Source organism: Gigantopelta aegis, chromosome 7 (genome assembly GCF_016097555.1).
Source record: "Gigantopelta aegis isolate Gae_Host chromosome 7, Gae_host_genome, whole genome shotgun sequence".
Lineage (NCBI taxonomy): Eukaryota > Metazoa > Mollusca > Gastropoda > Neomphalida > Peltospiridae > Gigantopelta > Gigantopelta aegis.
In genome coordinates this window covers 7,178,982-7,202,985 of record NC_054705.1, presented here as the reverse complement: position 1 = coordinate 7,202,985, position 24,004 = coordinate 7,178,982, and the positions used below count along the sequence as shown (strand labels likewise).

Genomic DNA, 24,004 nt, shown 5'->3' with positions numbered 1-24,004 from the left:
AGTTAATAGTCTAAAACTCCTTAAATGGTTAAGAAAAGAATTTTCTTTAAGTTTCTATAAAGCTTTACGGACTAGCTACGGCCCTGAAGGCATTACGCGTGATTTGATTATCTGCCGTGCTAATTTCTTTTACTCCCAGTAAAACGCGCACTCAACCCGGATATAGGATTTACGATTGCAAAATAGCATATAAGTATTTCCAAGGAAAACGCTTTATTTAGGTTATTCCCCTTCTTTGTAGTGTAGCACACGGCACAGGATACATAACGAGCAAACATCAAACAAGTCCTATCCCATGAAGTAGTGCAGACCGTTCGTAAACATCTGAATCACTAGTTACAAAGTGTTCGTCGCTAATATCCTGTTATCGACGGCTTCTCTATTCATTCACATTTTAACTGACGGACGTAGAAAACGAGGACCAGTAACGAGGTAGGTACTAAGTGTATTGTTTAGTGTGGTACTAACGCAGCCACAGGTAATTTAACTTGAGGACTTCATTTAGACAAAACAAAACATTCCCCATCATTGTGTTTGCGCCGAGGTTAAACATTGGGTTCAGTGAAGCGTGTTAAGGAATTTAAAGGTGACCGGACTGTTCCAAAACGGCTAGTCGTTTTGTTTTCTTCATTGTTGACAGACAGACACATAGATTATTAACGTCTCATTTTGTGTAAATCATACAATGGCGTTGAAAGCGGGGAACAAGGGAGCGTGTGACCCCCTCCACACACACACACACACACACACACACACACACACACACACACTGTAGCAGCAGCGATGGTTTATATATTATATTTATACATGTATTTATATACAAGGTTGATGATAATATACAGTAGTTAAATAACGTTTGTATTTATATACAAGGTTGATGATAATATACAGTAGTTAAATAACGTTTGTTTTATTTAACTACACCACTTGAGCACATTGATGTATTAATCATCGGCCATTGGATGTTACACTTTATTTTGAAATAGGGTCTAGTGATGGAAAAAAAATCCACTACATTTTTCCATTAGTAGCAAGGGATCTTTTTACGCACCATCCCATAGACAGGATAGCACATATCACGGTCTTTGATTTACCAGTCGTGGTGCACTGGCTGGAACGAGAAATAGTGCAATGGGCCCACCGACGGGGATCGATTCCAGACTGACCGCCTCTATTGATATACAGTAATTGGTTTGATGTAATAATCATTCAAGGATATAGGAATCCTTCTTTGGTGGCGTAGGTAGCCATAAATATGTAGGAGGGCTATTTACTCTAATTCAGTTTGAAGAGTGTGTGTCGATTTAAACATTCCAAGTGACGAGTCTAAACCGAGAGAACGTAAACAGAATTCATCCTGGGGGCATGCTTAGTGCAACAAGGTGGGTGGTGTTTACTCCAGGCCCATTTCTTAATTAGTACATTTCCACACTGAACATCAAAAGATGCTCTTTATTCACAGGACACTATGAACAGCCGTAACGCATTACAATTTATATATATATATATATATATATATATATATATATATATATATATATATATATATATATGAATATATTTTAATATACAGTGAATTATGCCTGCTTGTCATGTTTGATATATATATATATATATATATATATATATATATATATATATATATATATATATATATATATATATATATATATATATATACATATATATATATATATATATATCTTGTTTTGAAACCATGTGTAAATAAAATAAACTGCTTGATATATAAACAAAAATGGTTTGAAACTACTAAGTAACATTGTGAAGATAACATCTTGGTTAAAGCTCAGTCGGTTGAGCGCTCGCTTGGTGTGCTTGCGTCGCAGGATCGGACCACCTCAGTGGATCCGTTCAACTGACTGGGTTTTTTGTTATCGTTCCAACCAGTGCACCACAACTGGTCAAAGGCCGTGGTATGTGCTTTCCTGTCTGTGGGAAAATGCATATAAAAGATCCCTTGGTGCATAAAAGAAAATGCAGCGGGTTTCCTCTATTGACTACGAGTCAAAATTAACAAATGTTTGACATCCAATAGCCAATGATTAATATATCAATGTGCTCTAGTGGTGTCGTTAAACAAAGCAAATACCTTTACTGTCCAAACCGGCATTCTGTATAAACCGGCTAAGTTTTAAAGTCCCGTCCTGCTGCCGTTAATTTATTAGGAATAAAACTCTGTCAACACCGGATGCTGTCTGCTCGGGACTTCGGATGCAAATTCAAGAACCATAGAACGGTTTATGTAGTAATTAGCTGTTAACACCGGCCTCGCATTCTTACCTCTACTGTCTGTCTGTATGTATGTATGTATGCCCACAAATGACCGTCAGGTCAGATGTCGGGAATTAACGTGCTTATATCAATTTAATGTTCAAGCACGCTCGTTGCGAGCACGATTTCTGACCAGTGCCAGAAACTGTGCTCACAACGAGAGGGGTGGGGAGAGTGTTAGTATACAATTTTTTTAAAATAATAATAATAATAATTAAAATTAAAAACGTTTATACAAATGATTAGATAAAAATACTAATTAATGGTTAAATAAACTTTATTTACAAGGAAGTTAAAAAGTGTTTATACAAAGGGTTAAAAAGGGTTTCTACAAATGATTACGTAAAAAGTAGAATATTGACAATAAAATATGTCTGGTTAATCTGGTATTTATGTCGGAGGAGAGTAGACGGGAAGGTCTGCCCCATTTTAATTCATTTCCCTAGGCCGTCCCGTCCACCACCTCCACCATAATGGAAATGTTAAGAATTGGAAAGTGGAGATTGATGAATGATATCTCCATATTAACCATAACATGAACCCGCATAAAACTATGTGATTGGTGCTGTGACTTAACTTAAGTCAAAAGAGCTATCACCTAACTTTTAACATCCATTTAAAACAATGAGAAGGATAAAAAAAGAAAAGAAAAAACAAAACAAAAAGGTAAATAATAAAATAACAATAAAACAATAATAGTAAAAAAAAACAATAATAAAAAAAAAAAAAACAATAATAAAATTTATATAAACAAGGGAAAAGGTGGATTATATTTTAGTGTCCAGTCGTATAAAAGTAAAGTAAAATTGTGGGCAATATTAATGTTAAACCCCCTCTGGAATCCCAATAAGGATACCAATCCATACGAGATGTAGTTCCTATAGGGGTCACATAATTATTAAAATACCTAAAATAATTTTGTTTTTATTAATCACATATGGTTAAGTTAAAAGGTATAAGGATTACTAATATACAGCGTATTACTCCTGCCAGAGAGATTAGACGCAGTGTAACCCTTGATAAATTAAACGTATAAAACATAGCATAAAACATAAAACATAACACACACACACACACACACACACACACACACACACACACACACACAATTATTATAAAGAAGGGGGAGAGAAAAAAAAAATCCCACAAAACAAACATACAAAAAAACCCCACAAAAACAAACATAAAAAACACACAAAAAAACAACAACCCTAAAACCCCCTAAAAAAACCCGGACAAACGAACAAAAAATCAACATTAAAAAAAAAAGGAAAAAAAAAAAAAAAGAAGTGGAGCCAAGACAAAAGACTAGAATTTAGGTTGATATATACAAGGGCGCCAGATATTAAGTTCTATATTTGAGGGGGATATTTACAGTGCATGTAATGTCTAGGGGTATATGAATGAAGGAAGGAATGTTTAACGATACCCCAGTAGGGCTATATGAATTATGAATACTGCAGTGGTCCTTTCCAGAAGCGGTTATTCCTAGTTCTGGGTAACAATCTATCATCGAGAAAGACATTTAGACACACTGCCCAACTTACTAAAGTACAATCGCCAGTGGCGGCAAAAAGGGGAGGGTAGGCTAGCCAGGAGCGGATCCTGGATTTGGTAAAAGTGGAGGGAGGGAGTCGCGATACTCCAAAAGAGGCAAGCCCAAGCCCGCTGAGAGTAAAATCCGCGGGGGGGGGGGGGGGGGTTCATGGATATGGACCCCGGAAGTCCTCAAAAGAAAAATGGTAATGGGCCCCTCTCAAAACAGTCCAGTGATTAACACTGTATAAGATGAGGAGAAAGGTGAGAAAAAAACCCACAAAAAAAACCCCCACAACCCCCATGTGGGGGTGGGGGTGGTGATAGAAGAGGGGCCTCAACAGGCGAGGTAAGGGGACCAATGCAAACAGTTAATTTTCAATATACATAGTTTAGATTTTAATCCCTGTATCTGAAACATATTTTAATAATGCTTTAAAAATAATATGACTGTTAACTGTATCAGGATTTAAAAGATTAATAGGATTAAAAGATATATTTATATCGGAAAACGTTTTCTCTAAAGCCTCACGTTTGAATAAATAGTGACCAACATTTTCAACAGCATGGCATTTATCACATTTATCACATTTAGTTAATTCCAATATATGCATAGTGTCCTTTTGACCCATCGATTGTCCCACTCGAAGTCTAGTTAAAGTACCAGTATTTTTAACATTATTTAAGATGGGACCAATTGTATGAACTTCGGGTTTACGGGCATAATGCCAGGGCCTTGTTTTATGATCCCAGTCATTTTGCCATAGCTGAAAAATAGAAGGTTTAGCTATGGAAAAGAGTTCAGTAACCCCTAACTTTACCAAAGGGGATATTTTAGTTTCTAGTAGGGATTGTTTGGCCAAACGGTCCGCAGCTTCGTTTCCCGGGATTCCAACATAAGCTGGTACCCATTCTAATACAACATTGAATTCCAGTTTGGTCAAATCGGTAATAAGTATAAGTATAGCGTTAGTAAGATCTTGTCTTGCGTTTTTACCACTTTTTAAAGCCTGAAGACTACTAAGAGTATCTGTAAATATTACATAATTACCAGGTTTATTTGATTTCTACTGTCTGCCAGTGGTCACCTTTTAAACAATGACGGCAGTTCCCCAACACCAACGGACGTGTTATGAAATAATCGCGCCTTTTGTTTTTTAAAGGTTTAATCAACAATGAACCACACCTGTTGTAACGGGTGTAGGTAGTAAGATACATCGTATTATTATGTGTGCATACTTGCATTGCATCATACCGATCTGTTTAAAATAATAAAACTATAAATTCAGACCCCTGTTTTATATTATTTTAATCAATAAAATAATGTTATTTATTCCGCTTGTTGTTTTATATGCGTTCTGGTTTGAACACATATTTTGATTACAGTCAAATGTTAATATCCCACTTTCAAAAGTCAGGACTGAACTTGTGTGTCCCAGCCCGCTTCTCACTGACGACCCGTTGTATTTTGTTTATCGTGAGTTTGATTGATTTCTTAGAAACGCAGATATCTTTCAGGTTTATACCAATCACTAAAACAAGCATTACTTAGCCTTGCTTTTACAGCTGTCTTACACATAGTCCAAACGTTTGGTTAATTAATATGACGTTTTATTTACGTTGGTAGGGGCCTATTTCAATATATCGCAAGAACAGTAACTCTGGACGAAGTCTGTCTACACCGGTGTAGCATTTAATTTGCACTCCCCAAGAATATGCACATTCTATGCTTATTCTACGTATAATGCTGACTGGGGAGTGCAAATCCAGGGGAGTGCAAATTATATGTGACACCGGCACTGGCTAACCGGCATATTTTATCAGTCCCAAGTGAATCCTGTTTAGACAGTCCAGTGTATATATTTGTTTATCATTTTGCAATATATTCTTTTCAAGTTACTATTTAGGACTTTGCGGGCCTATTAAAATAATAATAATAATAATAATAATAATAATAATAATAATAATAAATTATGTGACCTGAAAGGATTTAAAGATACAAACAGTGAAAAAAAAAAAAAAAATTCATTTGAAACATTAAACTGAAATGTTAAAAAAAATTAAAAATTAAAAAAAGAAGTAAATTAACAGTTTATTGCGCTCCAAAGAGCAAATTATAACAGTCTAAAATTTATTGTTATAACTTTACAACTTACACACATTCTCCGGTTTAAAAATAAATTAATGACCAAAACAGGCCGGATAGTTCAGGACGACGGCAGTGGAAATGTGGTCCGGAATTTCAAGAGTTGTTACGAGTAGGCTACGTTTCATACAAAACTGCCGCGCAAAGAGAATCTCCGTGACAGAGGCCAATACACATATTACGTACACGTATTATGCAAATAAGTGACAAATCGCCCCATCCCACCCCAAAACAATTCCATAATGGAATTATTTTGTTTTAATAGGCTGCGCAAAATTACTTTAAAATGCTAGTAATAAGAATAGGTTTCCACCGATAAAGGTTGGTAAAGACTGGATGCGGGGCGTGCGTGCGGTCATGCTGTTGCGTTTGGTGCGTCTGCGGTGTGCGTTTAGGGCATATACACCAACTGCGTTCCAGCTGGCCTGATGTTTGCAGACGCATGCATCCAATCTGGGCGGGACGTAGCCCAATGGTAAAGCATGATGCATGGTCTGTCTGGGATTGACCCCCATATAAAAGATTCCTTGCTGCTAATGGAAATAGATGTAGCGGGTTTCCTCTGTAAGACTATATGTCAGAATTACCAAATGATTGACATCCAATGGCCGATGGTACTGGTGTCGTTAAACAAAACAAACAAACGTTTTTCCCCCCACATCTGAGGTGCGCGATCACGCTTGCGTACCTCAGAAGCGCGCCTTAATTTCATCTCAGAAACTCTTTTTATCGACCACCTAAAATATGGTAACAGCGTGCCTCCCGCTGGTTAGGGGGCGGGACGTAGCCTGGTGGTAAAGCGTTCGCTTGATGCGCGGTCGGTCCGAGATCGATCCCCGTCGGTGGGCCTATTGGGCTATTTCTCGTTCAAGCCAGTGCACCACGACTGGTATATTTAAGGCCCTGGTATGTACTACCCTGTCTGTGGGATGGTGCATATAAAAGATCCCTTGCTGCTAATCGGAAAGAGTAGCCCGTGAAGTGACCACAGTGGGTTTCCTCTCTCAATATATGTGTGGTCCTTAGCCACATGTCCGACGCCATAAATCCGTAAATAAAATATGTTGAGTGCGTCGTTAAATAAAACATTTCCTTCCTTCCCGCTGGTTGACTGAATAGAAAGAAATGTTTTATTTAACGACGCACTCAACACATTTTATTTACGGTTATATGGTGTCAGACATATGGTTAAGGACCACACAGGTTTTGAGAGGAAACCCGCTGTCGCCACTACATGGGCTACTCTTCTTATTAGCAGCAAGGGATCTTTTATTTGCGCTTCCCACAGGCACGATAGCACAAATCATGGCCTTTGTTGAACCAGTTATGGATCACTGGTCGGTGCAAGTGGTTTACATCTACCCATTGAGCCTTGCGGAGCATTCATTTAGGGTTTGAAGTCGGTATCTGGATTAAAAATCCCATGCCTCGACTGGGATCCGAACCCAGTACCTACCAGCCTGTAGACCGATGGCCTAACCACGACGCCACCGAGGCCGGTTGACTGAATAGAAGCTGGTTTAACCCCATGTTTGATACATCTTTGAGTTTTTATTACTGTTATTGTACATTTGGATCATTTATGTTTATATTTATGTCTGTGCTATTCAAAACATCTTTTTGACAATGTGTATCAAAGGCGGATCTAGGGGGGGGGGGCAGGGGCCCGATCCCCCCGCCCCAAAAAAAACATTCTGCTCCCCCTGCCCCCTGCCCCCAGTCTTGTACGCTGATGGACGCATGTGTTGACCCATGCCAGTGTAATATCCATGGACATTGTAAGGTGTAGGAAAATGACCCCATGCGGTTACTATTCTAAGGCAAAATTGTGATATCTACTGTAAAAACAAAAGTCAGTATTTTATACAGAAAAGTGACCGGGTGTCAGTATTCTACGGGGGTCAAAATACTACGTTACTGGAGTGACGTGGTATTTTGACCCCCTGTCATATTTCTACTGTAAGAGTAATTTTCTAACGCCAAAGGAGTCAGTATTCTACGTAGAAATGTGACCGGAGGGGCCAGTATTCTACGGGCGTCAACATACCACATTACACCGGCTCCTCCGTCCAGGACAGGAAAGGTTTTGGGGAGGTTGGGAAGAGGCACCGCCTGCACTGGAAAGTGCTAGAAAGCACCAGCAGCCCGACCGGGGTCGGTAGCGAGCGGGCGGTTTTCATGATGTAATTTGGCGCATCATTTGAAACGGTTCATCGAAAATAGATGGAGCTATTTGAATAATTTTGACTTAGTTTGCCAAATACATGTAGTAGCTCATACTGGAACATTACGTATCGGGGGACGTCGTGGTTGGTCTCCCGTGCTTGCTCCCTAATTCGTTTGGCTGGTGGTTTTTCGGTTCTGCCCTTAAAAGGACATGGCCGGTTGTTGGGTGCATCTCACGGGAGTATTGTCGAGAGCCCTTATAAGGGCTTGTATATACTGACCCCATAGGGCCGGGAGGTAAAGGTCGGAGGTACCCCTATGTCGGCCATTACCAGTAATATCCAACGGCGGGTCACGTGATTCACGAAGAACTAATCGACTAGCGACCCAGCCCGGATTCGGACCAAAGCCTGGAATTTTGATTTCAGTTTGAATTACCTGCCCCGTCAGCTCGTTTGGCTTACGTCAGGACCAGCGATGATGTTTTGTGATATAATGATGTCTTTCCCAAGTGACATTAGCGTCGGACGCGAGATTAAAGAGGCGGTAGGGCCTACTTATCCCCCATCTCCAACTGTGAACATTGAGCGCGTTAAATTACCACCCACAACGCTCTCGCGCATGCACGCACGTACGCACACACACACACCGATATGGAATCTAGGTCGTGCGGGGCAGGGGTGGGGTGGCATCTCTCACCCCCACCCTCACCCCCACCCTCCAGTGCTGGACCAAACACAAATTCGGGCAAAAATTATATAGATTATTAGATATTCGGGCAAAATATTGTAACGTCACTAAACGTGATACCTTTTTACCATGTATAAAACATTTGTGCATCATTCTACCCTCAACATTAGGTGTAATCCATGTATAAATGCGTCTAGATTCTTTTGCAACCCGATATAGCGGTTTGGTAGTAATGGTAATATGAATAAATTTGTTGTTATGCAGATTCGAGCATTTTCGTTTAATTGGGGCAAAAGCGAGCCTGCCTCCCTACAGAAATGAGAGCCCGTAGGCCTAGGCCCATTCTCTGATTAGGTCCCCCCCCCACACACACACACACACATCTGTCTCAACCAGTTCTCCATGACTGATATATCAACAGCCATGGTATGTGCTATCCTGTCTGTGGACTGATGCATATAAACAATGTAGGGGGGTTCCAATATAAACTATCAGAATTAACAGATGTTGGTATCCTGCAGCCGATGACTAATTAATCATTGAGTGCTCTAGTGGAGTTGTTAAAACTAAAATGTATTTGAAAACATTGTGGTATGTTTTTACTTTTTGTTGTTGTTTTGTTTGTGGGGCAGGACGTAGCCCGGTAATAAAGTGCTCGCTCGATGTGTGGTCGGTCTGAGATCGATCCCTTTTGGTGGGCCCATTGGGCTATTTCTTGTTCCAACCAGTGCTCCACAAATGGCGTAACAAAGGCCATGGTATGTGATATCCTGTTTGTGGGATGGTGCATATAAAAGATCCCTTACTGCTAATCGAAAAGAGTAACCCTTAAGTGGTGACTGTGGGTTTCCTCTCAATATCTGAGTTGTCCTTAATCATATGTCTGACACCATATAACCATAAATAAAATGTGTTGAGTGCATCACTAAATAAAACATTTCTTTCTTACTTTGGGTTTTTTTTTTGGGGGGGGGGTTTGTGGGGGGATGTTTTTTATTATTATTTTTGTATATGTGTGGTCTTTATTGTGTGATTACAGAACATGAGAATATAATAATGCAGTGATGCAAAACCAGGTTTTTATCCAGAATTGTTTGCCAGGGTCCCATATGTCTGATCGAATTGGGAAAATTGGTACGAGTAAATCATCATTGGGATATGTTTTCAGGCTACTGAATGAAGCAGTACACCACTTTTGATTAATATATTGGAACAGACAATATATATATATATCAGGCCCATAGCTAGGATGTTGAGAGGAAGAGGTCGTTTAGGCTTAGGGGGTTCTGGGGGCATATTGAAAAAAAAAGTCACCCATAAGGAGGGGGGTTGACCGACTTCCCCGACCTCCCATTTGCCAAGGGCCTGTATATACATATAGATATACATATACACATACACATATACATATACATATACATATACATACATAATATATATATATACATACATAATATACATGTATATATATTGGGAATTTGTGGTACACAAGTTAAGAATGTTCAGTGCCATTTTCTTTCAGGACCGGCGCTATGTTTGTACCGACAGAACGCCTAGATAAATCCCCCAAAACTGAAATCTTCATGAATCTTTATTTACTTCAGACGGACATCACGGAAGACATCACGGAAGATGTTGGTGGGATGCTGGTGGTTGGCCACCTTGATACTTGTTGTTCCAGGAAGTGAGGTTTTTGCGTCACATTTCCGCGGAGCCCAGATCACATGGAAATCACTGGATGGTCCGGGTGTACCCGAAAACACAGTATGTAGCAGAATTATAGGAACTAGGGGGGGGGGGGTGAGGGGGGTGAGGGCAGACTGGGTACTTACTTATGTATGTCGTCCCTTCTGGGGCATAGGCCATTGACTGTACAGATTTTGAGAGTTGTCTGTCCTGGGCTCTGGTTTCAAGCTGCCTCCAGGTGTATCCTGTCTTCTTGGTGTCCACCTGGAGGTCCCTTCGCCATGTGTTCTCTGGTTTCAAGCTGCATCCAGGTGTATCCTGTCTTGGTGTCCACCTGGAGGTCCCTTCGCTATGTGTTCTTTAGGCAGGCTCTGAAACTCAGTCCACAGCTCCGTCATAGCTCGAGTAACATCTAGCCCTCCCCTTATTGGTATATTGTCCCTAGACGTGACTCGGGGGCAGGACGTAGTCCAGTGGTAAAGTGCTCGCTGGATGCACAGTCGGTTTGGCATCGATCACTGTCGATGGGCCCATTGAGCTATTTCTCGTTCCAGCCAGTGCACCACAACTGGTATATAAAGGCTGTGGTATGTGCTATCTTGTCTGTGGGATGGTGCATATAAAAGATCCCTTAATACTAATGGAGAAAATGTAGCAGATTTCCTCTTGAAGACTATGTCAAAATTACCAAATGTTTTCTCATCCAATAGCCGATGATTAATAAATCAATGTGCTCTAATGGTGTCGTTAAAAGAAAATTCAAAATGTTCTGAAACTTGAGTGAATAGCTTTTGTGATATCTTAGCTGAAGTTTCTTCCAGCCCTTCCCTGTTTATATATTGGTTTTGAAACCAGCATAGAAACAGGGTGGGGCTAAACGACATTTGAGCTAAGAGATAATGTACCTGAACCTAAAGTCCACCGCTCTTTAGGTGTCATACTTATAAGAAAGAGAAAATGTGCATACTTCAGAAACTAAAGTCTACAGCTCTTTAGGTGTCATACTTATAAGAAAGAGAAAATGTGTATACTTCAGAAACTAAAGTCCACTGTTCTTTAGGTGTCATTCTTAAGAAAGAGAAAATGTGCATACTTCAGAAACTAAAGTCCAGTGCTCTGTTAGTGATGGGGTGAGACGTAGCCCAGTGGTAAAACGCTCGCTTGATGCGTGGTCGGTTTGGAATTGATCCCCGTCAGTGGGCCCATTGGGCTATTTCTCATTCCAGTCAGTGCACCACGACGTAAATAAAGGCTGTGGTATGTGTTATCCTGTCTGCGGGATGGTGCATATAAAAGATCCCTTGCCACTAATGAAGAAAATGTAGTGGGTTTACTCTCTAAGACTATATGTCAAAATTACCAAATGTTTCACATCCAATAGCCGATGATTAATAAATCAGTGTGCTCTAGTGGTGTCGTTAAACAAACTTTAAGAGTTGACTCTAGCTGGGCTCTGTCAGTGATAGGGCGGGACGTAGCCCAGTGGTAACGCGCTCGCTTGATGCGCGGTCGGTCTAAGATCGATCCCCGTCGGTGGGTCCAGTGGGCTATTTCTTGTTCTAGCCAGTGCACCACGACTGGTATATCAAAGGCTGTGGTATGTGCTATCCTGTCTATGGGGTGGTGCATATTAAAGATCCCTTGTTGCTAATCGAAAAAAAGTAGCCCATGAAGTGGTGACAGCGGGTTTCCTCCCTCAATATCTGTGTGGTCCATAACCATATGTCCGACGCCATATAACCATAAATAAAATGTGTTGAGTGTGTGGTTAAATAAACCATTTCCCTCGTTCTGTGAGTGCTGTTTGTGGTGTCCGCAGGTTCAGATAACTCACAGGATCGCGTGGAGGCGGTCGTACAGCAGCAGCACGAGGTGCGACGCCAGCACGGTGGAATCCGGCAGTATCATCGGCATCAACGACCAGCTCCTCTGTCGAATTGGGTGCTCGGGAACGGTACGTTCTGTTATTACCGGTATGGTTAAACATATCTTCTTCTTTTTTAATTTCTTTTTTTTTTAGGGATCGTAGCAAAAGTACATATATGAAGCCAAAAGAGACTAAATCATTTAGTCTCTCCATGGGCGGATCCAGGAAATATTTTTAGGGGGGGACCAAAAAAGAAGGGCACATTGACTCGTCAAAAGGGCACCTTACTACAAGTTTTGATATTTACAATTAATATGAATTCCTATAGTTCTACGTCATAATATACTAGCAATAATGAAGTAAATTGGCGTCACTCGCGTTAGAACCTCAATGGGGCCCCATTGAGACTCAATAACACAGACACATATCTGCAAGCTTGCGCATGTACATGAAAATCTTGATTTCATTTATCTACAATATAATTATTGTTTACTTAAAAAAAAAAAAAATTCTACAAACAAAAAGGGCACTTGGACATTTTGAGGGCACTTGAACAATTTTTGGGGGGGACGCGTCCCCCTGGTCCCCCCCCCCTTGGATCCGCCCATGCTCTCTGCAGACCCCTCCCCCCCCCCCCCCTCAATAGACTAAAATAAGAGCAACTTTGGCTTCACAGTGGTGGACATGCCCAAGGTGCTATGTGAACCAGTTTGTTTTTGTTGAAAGAGACAGGGAGAGCTTTGCCCCTTGTTTACCTTCAACAAAAACAAAATAAAGAATATCTAGATATAAATAAAAAAGAACGTTCTGGGTTTTTCTTAATTCTCTTTAATAAAATGAAAGTTTTGATAAACCAACTATTAGTTTAGATTAAATCAGGATCTTAAAATTAAAGCTTTGATATTAAACAGGGCTCAATGCAGAAGTATTTGTCACTTGCTGCTGGCTAGTAAATGAAAGTTTTGATATTAAACAGGGCTCAATGCAGAAGTATTTGTCACTTGCTGCTGGCCAGTAAATTAAAGTTTTGATATTAAACAGGGCTCAATGCAGAAGTATTTTTCACTTGCTGCTGGCCAGTAAATTAAAGCTATTCAGTAGCCAAATGTCATCATCCACTCGCCACAGATACGGTATTTAACCGGAATAAGCCCGGAGGGGGGATAATAATAGCCACAAGTGTGAGTGTGTGTGTGTGGGGGGGGGGGGGGGGTTACTCGCAGCTAGGGCCCTCCATTTAAAGGACCCAGGAAGGAAAGGAAATATGTGACCATGTTTCATGGCTGGTTGTTATGATACTTTGCCCTTGCTCGGGGGCAGGACGTAGCCCAGTGGTATAGAGCTCACTCGATACGCAGTCGATCCCCGTCGGTGGGCCCATTGGGCTATTTCTTGTTCCAGCCAGTGCACCATGACTGGTATATCAAAGGCTGTGGTATGTACTACCCTGTCTGTGGGATGGTGCATATAAAAGATCCCTTTCTGCTAATTGAAAAGAGTAGCCCATGAAGTGGCGACAGTGTTTCCTCTCTCTATATATCTGTGTGGTCCTTAACCATATGTCTGATGCCATATAACCGTAAATAAAATGTGTTGAGTGCATCGTTCAATAAAACATTTCCTTCCTTTGCCCTTGCTCAGTCTATATAATAACCAGAGGAGTCTAAAAATAAATGGTTTATAAACGATTTCATACGATCCAAGCCGGAGTTTACCAAAGTAAATACAGGAAATAAACACATATCATTTTTCAACTGCTTTTTGATTTTTAGAGGGTGAAGCCTTTGTTTTTCCAAAAAACAAGACGAAATGACCCTAGTGGATTCTTTAACCCCTCCACCTTTTGGCTTCAAAATACTCTTGCTACGGTCCCTTTAATTCGCAGATTCCCTGTTACACTGTGCCTACCCCCATCCAGGGGAATCAAGGGCAGATGGTCAAAAATTGTTTTTAACATTAAAAAAAAATCTGTGATTTTTAAAGTGTTTTTAAACTCAATTTTCACTCACATATTCACACGACATCCAAGGCTATATCTGTACATGTAATGTATGACAACTGTACAGTTATTGTAAAAAGTTGAAAAATATACATATAAAAGTTTGTTGGGTTTTTTGGTTTGTTTTTTGGGGGGATTTTTGAGCCCTCGAAAGTTGGAATACAAATTAATTTGCTAGCTGTTTTCACGGAAAAGACAATGATAGTTAGCCCACCTGGTATTAAATTTATGATATCTGCTTCCACTGAAGGAAATTTCGCTTTCTATTATATATCTTAGTCTTAACTCCTTCAACAAATGGTTTATATTTAGTTTGTTATTTAGTGTTCTTTGTCTCTATATAAAGTGTTTTGAATAAAGTAATAGCAAGGTTAAACATATCTTGGTACATATCAAAGTGATACATCTCAATAGAATGCCAAGTGGGACATAACACTTTGAGTGTTACGTCACGCGATGAGGTCATCAGTCAGTGCACTACAACCTTACACTGTCAGTTACAGGAACGTCAGCCAAATGAGTTGAGTGATATAAATTGAGATCAGTTATGGGTGAAATAATTTTCTTTGTCACTCGCTAAAGCTCGTGACAATTGGAAATTATTTCACTCAGGACAAAAACATAATACGAAATGGAAGCTCGTTTAATATCCTATAATTATTACATACATATTCAGGGCCGTAGCTAGCGGGGGGGGGTGGGGGGGGCAAGAAAAAAATCCAGAAAACATAGAAAGTTAAAGAAAATTCTCTTCTTAACTGTTTAAGGAGTTTTAAACTATTAACTACTCAGTTGCCCCTCAAACAAAAAATCCTAGCTACGGCCCTGATATTCGGTTTGACTATAGTGATAAAGACATTTTGAAACCATGTGATAAATTTATTTTGTATCGCGATCTTGTGGTATATATTCTTGCGCAAAATAAACTTGAGCAGGAATTAGGAAACGAAAACAACGCATGTGAAGTTCTGTATATTTACATCACAGATGAACCATTGCTACTTATGGGAAAATGTAGCCGGCTTTCTCTCTATAAGACTAGCTATATGTCAGAATTGTATATTTGACATGCCATTTAGTGGATGAAATATTAATAAATCAGTGTGCTCTGGTGATGTCCTTAAACAAAAGACTTTAACTTGATAAAAATGAGTGGGGGATTATATATAAAAGATTCCTTGGTACTAATGGGAAAAATGTAGCAGGTTTCCTCTCTGAAACTATATGTCAGAATTACCAAATGCTTAACATTCACTGTTGGGCCCAGCAGGTGACGTACAATGGTCATATTGCTTTAGCAGTAACCTGATAATCTTAGTTAAATTTCTAGTAGAGTTTTTATTTTTAGGCAACATTGTGTTTTCAGAATTTTAAATAATGACAGTTTAAATGTTTAAAAGTCTATTAATAATTCAGTTAACAATGATTCATGAGTTGCATCAAAGTTGTTTACAACATTTGTTAAATAATGACAGTTTAAAGGTTTAAAAGTCTATTAATAATTCAGTTAACAATGATTCATGAGTTGCATCAAAGTTGTTTACAACATTTGTTAAATAATGACAGTTTAAAGGTTTAAAAGTCTATTAATAATTCAGTTAACAATGATTCATGAGTTGCATCAAAGTTGTTTACAACATTTGTTAAATAATGACAGTTTAAAGGTTTAAAAGTCTATTAATAATTCAGTTAACAATGATTCATGAGTTGCATCAAAGTTGTTTACAACATTTGTTAAATAATGACAGTTTAAAGGTTTAAAAGTCTATTAATAATTCAGTTAACAATGATTCATGAGTTGCATCAAAGTTGTTTACAACATTTGTTAAATAATGACAGTTTAAAGGTTTAAAAGTCTATTAATAATTCAGTTAACAATGATTCATGAGTTGCATCAAAGTTGTTTACAACATTTGTTAAATAATGACAGTTTAAAGGTTTAAAAGTCTATTAATAATTCAGTAACAATGATTCATGAGTTGCATCAAAGTTGTTTACAACATTTGTTAAATAATGACAGTTTAAAGGTTTAAAAGTCTATTAATAATTCAGTTAACAATGATTCATGAGTTGCATCAAAGTTGTTTACAACATTTGTTAAATAATGACAGTTTAAAGGTTTAAAAGTCTATTAATAATTCAGTTAACAATGATTCATGAGTTGCATCAAAGTTGTTTACAACATTTGTTAAATAATGACAGTTTAAAGGTTTAAAAGTCTATTAATAATTCAGTTAACAATGATTCATGAGTTGCATCAAAGTTGTTTACAACATTTGTTAAATAATGACAGTTTAAAGGTTTAAAAGTCTATTAATAATTCAGTTAACAATGATTCATGAGTTGCATCAAAGTTGTTTACAACATTTGTTAAATAATGACAGTTTAAAGGTTTAAAAGTCTATTAATAATTCAGTTAACAATGATGAGTTGCATCAAATGTTTACAACATTTGTTAAATAATGACAGTTTAAAGGTTTAAAAGTCTAAATAATTCAGTTAACAATGATTCATGAGTTGCATCAAAGTTTACAACATTTGTTAAATAATGACAGTTTAAAGGTTAAAAAGTCTATTCAACATTTGTTAAATAATGACAGTTTAAAGGTTTAAAAGTCTATTAATAATTCAGTTAACAATGATTCATGAGTTGCATCAAAGTTGTTTACAACATTTGTTAAATAATGACAGTTTAAAGGTTTAAAAGTCTATTAATAATTCAGTTAACAATGATTCATGAGTTGCATCAAAGTTGTTTACAACATTTGTTAAATAATGACAGTTTAAAGGTTTAAAAGTCTATTAATAATTCAGTTAACAATGATTCATGAGTTGCATCAAAGTTTACAACATTTGTTAAATAATGACAGTTTAAAGGTTTGTCTATTAATAATTCAGTTAACAATGATTCAAGTTGTTTACAACATTTTGTCTATTTAAATAATGACAGTTTAAAGGTTTAAAAGTCTATTAATAATTCAGTTAACAATGATTCATGAGTTGCATCAAAGTTGTTTACAACATTTGTTAAATAATGACAGTTTAAAGGTTTAAAAGTCTATTAATAATTCAGTTAACAATGATTCATGAGTTGCATCAAAGTTGTTTACAACATTTGTTAAATAATGAAGTTTAAAGGTTTAAAAGTCTATTAATAATTCAGTTAACAATGATTCATGAGTTGCATCAAAGTTGTTTACAACATTTGTTAAATAATGACAGTTTAAAGGTTTAAAAGTCTATTAATAATTCAGTTAACAATGATTCATGAGTTGCATCAAAGTTGTTTACAACATAATTCAGTTAAATAATGACAGTTTAAAGGTTTAAAAGTCTATTAATAATTCAGTTAACAATGATTCATGAGTTGCATCAAAGTTGTTTACAACATTTGTTAAATAATGACAGTTTAAAGGTTTAAAAGTCTATTAATAATTCAGTTAACAATGATTCATGAGTTGCATCAAAGTTGTTTACAACATTTGTTAAATAATGATTCAGTTTAAAGGTTTGAAAAGTCTATTAATAATTCAGTTAACAATGATTCATGAGTTGCATCAAAGTTGTTTACAACATTTGTTAAATAATGACAGTTTAAAGGTTTAAAAGTCTATTAATGATTCAGTTAACAATGATTCATGAGTTGCATCAAAGTTGTTTACAACATTTGTTAAATAATGACAGTTTAAAGGTTTAAAAGTCTATTAATAATATTCATAACAATGATTCAGTTAACAATGATTCATGAGTTGCATCAAAGTTGCATCAAAGTTTACAACATTTGTTAAATAATGACAGTTTAAAGGTTTAAAAGTCTATTAATAATTCAGTTAACAATGATTCATGAGTTGCATCAAAGTTGTTTACAACATTTGTTAAATAATGACAGTTTAAAGGTTTAAAAGTCTATTAATAATTCAGTTAACAATGATTCATGAGTTGCATCAAAGTTGTTTACAACATTTGTTAAATAATGATCAGTAAGGTTTAAAAGTCTATTAATGATTCAGTTAACAATGATTCATGAGTTGCATCAAAGTCTATTAATGATTCAGTTAACAATGATTCATGAGTTGCATCAAAGTCTATTAATGATTCAGTTAACAATGATTCATGAGTTGCATCAAAGTCTATTAATGATTCAGTTAACAATGATTCATGAGTTGCATCAAAGTCTATTCATGAGTTTCAAAGTCTATTAATGATTCAGTTAACAATGATTCATGAGTTGCATCAAAGTTGTTCAGTACATTTGTTAAACAATGATTCATGAGTGATTCATGAGTTCAAAGTCTATTAATTCAGTTAACAATGATTCAGTTGCATTAAATTCAGTTAACAATGATTCATGAGTTTCAAATTAAAAGTCTATTAATAATTCAGTTAACAATGATTCATGAGTTGCATCAAATCATTAAGATTTGTTAACAATGATTCATGAGTTGCATCAAAGTCTATTAATGATTCAGTTAACAATGATTCATGAGTTGCATCAAAGTCTATTAATGATTCAGTTAACAATGATTCATGAGTTGCATCAAAGTCTATTAATGATTCAGTTAACAATGATTCATGAGTTGCATCAAAGTCTATTAATGATTTTTACAATGATTTGTTCAGTTAACAATGATTCATGATGACATGATTCAGTTAACAATGAATGAGTTGCATCAAAGTCTATTAATGATTCAGTTAACAATGATTCATGAGTTGCATCAAAGTGATTCAGTTAACAATGATTTGTTCAAAACAATGTTAACAATGATTCATGAGTTGCATCAAAGTCTATTAATGATTCAGTTAACAATGATTCATGAGTTGCATCAAAGTCTATTAATGATTCAGTTAACAATGATTCATGAGTTGCATCAAAGTCTATTAATGATTCAGTTAACAATGATTCATGAGTTGCATCAAAGTCTATTAATGATTCAGTTAACAATGATTCATGAGTTGCATCAAAGTTGTTTACAACATTTGTTAAAGGGACAGAACCTAGTTTTTGAACTCTACAAGACATTTTTCACTATTTAAAGCCATTTTTGATAATTATCCATTCATTTCAACTTATTTTCATGTTTATATCCAATTAGGGTTCAATCACGCTATCCTGGGCACACACCTCAGCTATCCGGGCTGTCTGTCCAGGACAGTGGGTTAGTTGTTAGTAACTGTTGGTTAGTGGTTAGTGAGAGAGAAGAGGGTGTAGTGGCCTTACACCTACCCACTGAGCCCTTAAAAACTCGCTCTGGGTTGGAGCTGGTACCGGGCTGTGAACCCTGTACCTACCAGCCTGCAGTCTGATGGCTTAACCAGTGCGCCACCGAGGCCAGTGATAATCATCCAGGTTTTTGCAACACACCAAAATGCATTTTTTCTTAATTCTAAAAACGCACGTTCGTCTGAGAATAAACGGTTATCTAGCCAAGCTATAGGTAATTTTAGACAGCATTTCCATGTTTAAACACCATATACTTTAGCTTCTCTCTGTTATAACTGTATCCAAATGTATATGTTGCAGGTTTGTAGATTAATAAATTTAGTGTCCATTTTTAAGGACTAAAACTAGGATATATGCCTATAATAAAGTTTAATAAAACTGAAGTTATGTTTGTGCTCTGCATTAGTAAAATATATTATCTGCTATATTCATTCATCAGGCCTTTGAAATTTGCGAGAACAAACGTTTTCTTCACGCGTTGCTCACGCGAATCTAATTTTTCATAACCTATTTTTGGTTCGTGCGAAATTTGGAACACAATTTACTTTGATATAATGGGTTATACAAAAATGAAATGGGTTACTTAGATTTATTTCTGCGTAACCGACAAATGGGTCACGCAGATTTTCAAAGTTCCGAGGTCCGATTCGTTAATGTTTAGATGAGTGTGCTACATTGTCATGATTATCATGCATGGGCACCATGACTTACAGATTTCAGTAAAATTTTATCTCCCATGTTGATGCATTCATTTTAATGTTTTGATTAAGATATCACGTTGTTATCGCTTAGGTGGGTACTATGACTTACCAATGCACAGATTTCAGTAAAATATATTATTTCCCATGTTGTCAACAGTTGATCAATTCATGCTGATGTATTGGCAGAAATAATTACGGTATTACACCATGTTCTATCATTGTTATTTCCTAGGTGGGTTCCATGCGTTATCATGTTAATGTCTTGGTAAAGATAATTATGATATTACAACATCTACATGTAACTATTCTTGTTATCTGCTAGGTGGGTTCCATGACTTACCAGTGTACAGATTTCAGTGTCACGGAAGACTGGTCAGCAGGAGAGAAGACATACAACTTCACTTTTCCTAACAATGGCAACTTTGAAGTCAGGTAATGACACTTTTTTTGGTTCACATGGGCCCCGTTCGATGAAGCGATCTTTGTGCTAAGATTGCCTGAAGTGCATACAATAGTTATGCACTAGTTATGCACAGGGGGAGTGGGACGTAGCCCAGTGGTAAAGCACTCGCTTGATGCACGGTCAGTTTGTGATCAATCCCCATCGGTGGGCCCATTGGGCTATTTTTTATTCCAGCCTCGGCCCTCACAAAAAAGATTTTGTTCCTCGGGTTGGAATTGCCTTATCTATACCTCACAACAGTGACAGATTGCATTAATATTTAGTAGTGGTAAACTCGTTAACTAGCAGAATGACAGTGGCGTGATGTCACTAATAATAGGTTAACGCTGAAATGTACACAGTAACAAAAAGAAGCGATATCTCCAAGGAGAATATTGCAGAAGATATTGCAAAATATAATGCCAGCGATATTTCCTACAAAAGCCTTTAATGGATGATAAATATATTTACAGTACAACACCTCTAAACCAGACACCCAATGGATCAAGAAAAACATCTTATTTTAAGAGGTGTCCAGTTTAGAGAGGTTCTGTTATAGATTAATATTTAAAAGGGACTGTGGAAATTGCCCAGCTTTGAGGGTTTGAAGACCTGTTTGGATTTGAATCTCATGAGAAATGTAGGATTTGAGTTTCGGAGAAGACTGCGTGTCGGAATGTTGAAATGTTTGCCATCCAATAGCCGATAATTCATAATTCACTACGTTAGACATGTCAGAATGTTGAAATGTTTGCCATCCAATAGCCGATCATTCATAGTTCACTAGTTTATTTAATGATGCACTCAACACATTTTATTTATGGTTATGCAGGTATGGCGTCAGACATATGGTTAAGAACCACACAGATATTGAAAGACAAAACCCGCTGTCGTCACTTCATGGGCTACTCTTTTTTATTAGCAGCAAGGGATCTTTTATATGCACCATCCCATAGACAGGATAGCACATACCACAGCCTTTGATGTACCAGTCGTAGTGCACTGGCTGGAGCGAGAAATAGCCCAATGGGCCCACTGGTGGGGATTGATCCCAGACCGACTGTGCATCAAGCGAGTGCTTTACCACTGGGCTACGTCCCGCCGTAATTGAAATACTACATGTAATGAGCACCTCAGCTGTTATGTGTTTTAATCAAATACATTTTCACTCTTAACTTACTCTTGTTGATTCCCGGTTTTCGTTTACTGGTGCCTTGCTCAACCAGGTATGTAAGGGTGAAGCTCAAGTGTTATCTAGCCCTCCCCTGTTTATATGTCAGTTTTGAAACTATCAATAGTGAGGGTTGTTACCAGTTATGGGCAGTTCCTGATTCTTAACAAATATATCACAATCTCAAATCTGGAAACCCACATTTATTGGGGTGTCATTAACAAATGTTTTTGGGGGTTTTTCTTTCCAGCTATACAGGAGGTGACTGGATCAGCTTGGTACAAGGGGGAGGTAACTGGGAGGTGCGGATGAAACTCAATCTGACGACAAGAAATGACACAGGTCTCGTAAATTCCTCTCCGAGGACGGCCATGACACCCATTGTGAGACTGCAGCACCGGTGTAACCACACGTTAACAATTCCAGGTAAAATTAGGTTAATACTACAGCACCGGTGTAACCAGATGATAACAATCCCAGGTAAAATCAGGTTAATACTACAGCACCGGTGTAACCAGACGATAACAATCCCAGGTAAAATTAGCTTAATACTACAGCACCGGTGTAACCAGACGATAACAATCCCAGGTAAAATTAGGTTAAGACTACAGCACCGGTGTAACCACACGATAACAATTCCAGGTAAAATCAGGTTAATACTACAGCACCGGTGTAACCATACGATAATAATTCCAGGTGAAATCAGGTTAATACTACAGCACCTGTGTAACCACTCGATAACAATTCCAGGTAAAATTAGGTTAATACAACAGCACCGGTGTAACCATATGATAACAATTCCAGGTAAAATTAGGTTATGACTTCAGCATCAAAAAACTGATCTAAACGTGAAACTTTAATGTTTGTGTTAAAGTTTAACGTTAAAGTTTCACAGTCCTGGGTCAATGAAACTTGGGTTTTAGTTTCAGCTATGGATGTTCATCGCATGGATGGATGGATGGGTGGGTGGATGGATGGATGGATTGAGAGAGGGATGGGTGGGTGGAGGGAGGGACAGAGGGAGAGAGGGATGGGTGGGTGGAGGGAGAGAGGGACAGATGGACGGAGGGAGTGAGGGAGGGATGGATGGAACTTATAGTTTCACATTTGGATGCCCACCACATGAATGGATGAATGAATTAATGAAGGAAGGGATGAATGAACAGATGTTAAATGTTCATCATGATGCACTGAAAATGTTTATGGTGGGTGAGACATTTAATTATGTGGAATTCTTATCTCCTTTTTTCTCTCTTTCCAGTGAACGACCCGGACCATGACTTCATCAGATGTAGATGGGCGGAAGCGTCCAAGTCAGAATGTGCCGGAGTCTGTAAAACATTTCCTGGTGCTGAGATCAATGAGGTACATAAGGGCAGGTCCAAATTAAGGGCACATCCAGACACAACCATCAGAAATGGGAGGGAGTTTTCGAAGTGGGTAGACTTGGGCCTCAATAAAAGAAAAAACTGATGGGAATTGGCAGAAGTGCTTCATTTACAGATGGTCACAAGAGACAGGAACATGCTGCACTAGGACAGACAAGAAACGGGATGTTGTGGTGGACAATAATAGACGTGGAATGATAGGAGGGGATTAGATTTATTTGTGTCCATTATGACAGATCCATTCCTGTCTTCCCCATATCCCTCATGTAATTGTTCTGGAACTGCTCTGAGCAAAGTAGGTCAAATGTTTAGGCCTACGGGTAAATGGTATTGCGCCTTAACATGGTAGTTTACTCGATATGCATGAGAGTACCATGCTGACAAGACACTAATGCAGTGTCTTTAAATCTTGTTACAGGTAGGACACATCTCATTAAAGGGACATATCTCATTAAGAAATCAAAAGTCCCACTACTGGTGTCGTTAAACAAAACAAACTTTACGGTCTGCCGTATAAAGAGGACTACTTTGTTACTGATCACAAGAAGTAGCCTCTAGCTGTATTGGCGTATAATGAGGACTACTGTGTTACTGATCACAAGAAGTAGGCTCTAGCTGTACTGGCGTATAATGAGGACTACTGTGTCACTGATCACAAGAAGTAGCCTCTAGCTGTATTGGCGTATAATGAGGACTACT

General features: G+C 37.8%; 1 protein-coding gene across 1 annotated transcript in view; it reads left to right on the top strand.

Annotated features, from left to right (window-relative positions):
* The first annotated feature begins 296 nt into the window (after positions 1 to 296).
* Positions 297 to 24,004, top strand: part of LOC121377467 — a 46,915-nt gene continuing 23,207 nt past the window's right edge. The window contains exons 1-6 of the mRNA XM_041505469.1: positions 297 to 432; positions 10,435 to 10,594; positions 12,336 to 12,470; positions 20,627 to 20,736; positions 22,168 to 22,343; positions 23,179 to 23,282. Of these exons, the coding sequence (XP_041361403.1) occupies positions 10,463 to 10,594; positions 12,336 to 12,470; positions 20,627 to 20,736; positions 22,168 to 22,343; positions 23,179 to 23,282 (657 nt within the window). The 5' untranslated portion in view covers positions 297 to 432; positions 10,435 to 10,462. The remainder of the gene's footprint in view (positions 433 to 10,434; positions 10,595 to 12,335; positions 12,471 to 20,626; positions 20,737 to 22,167; positions 22,344 to 23,178; positions 23,283 to 24,004) is intronic.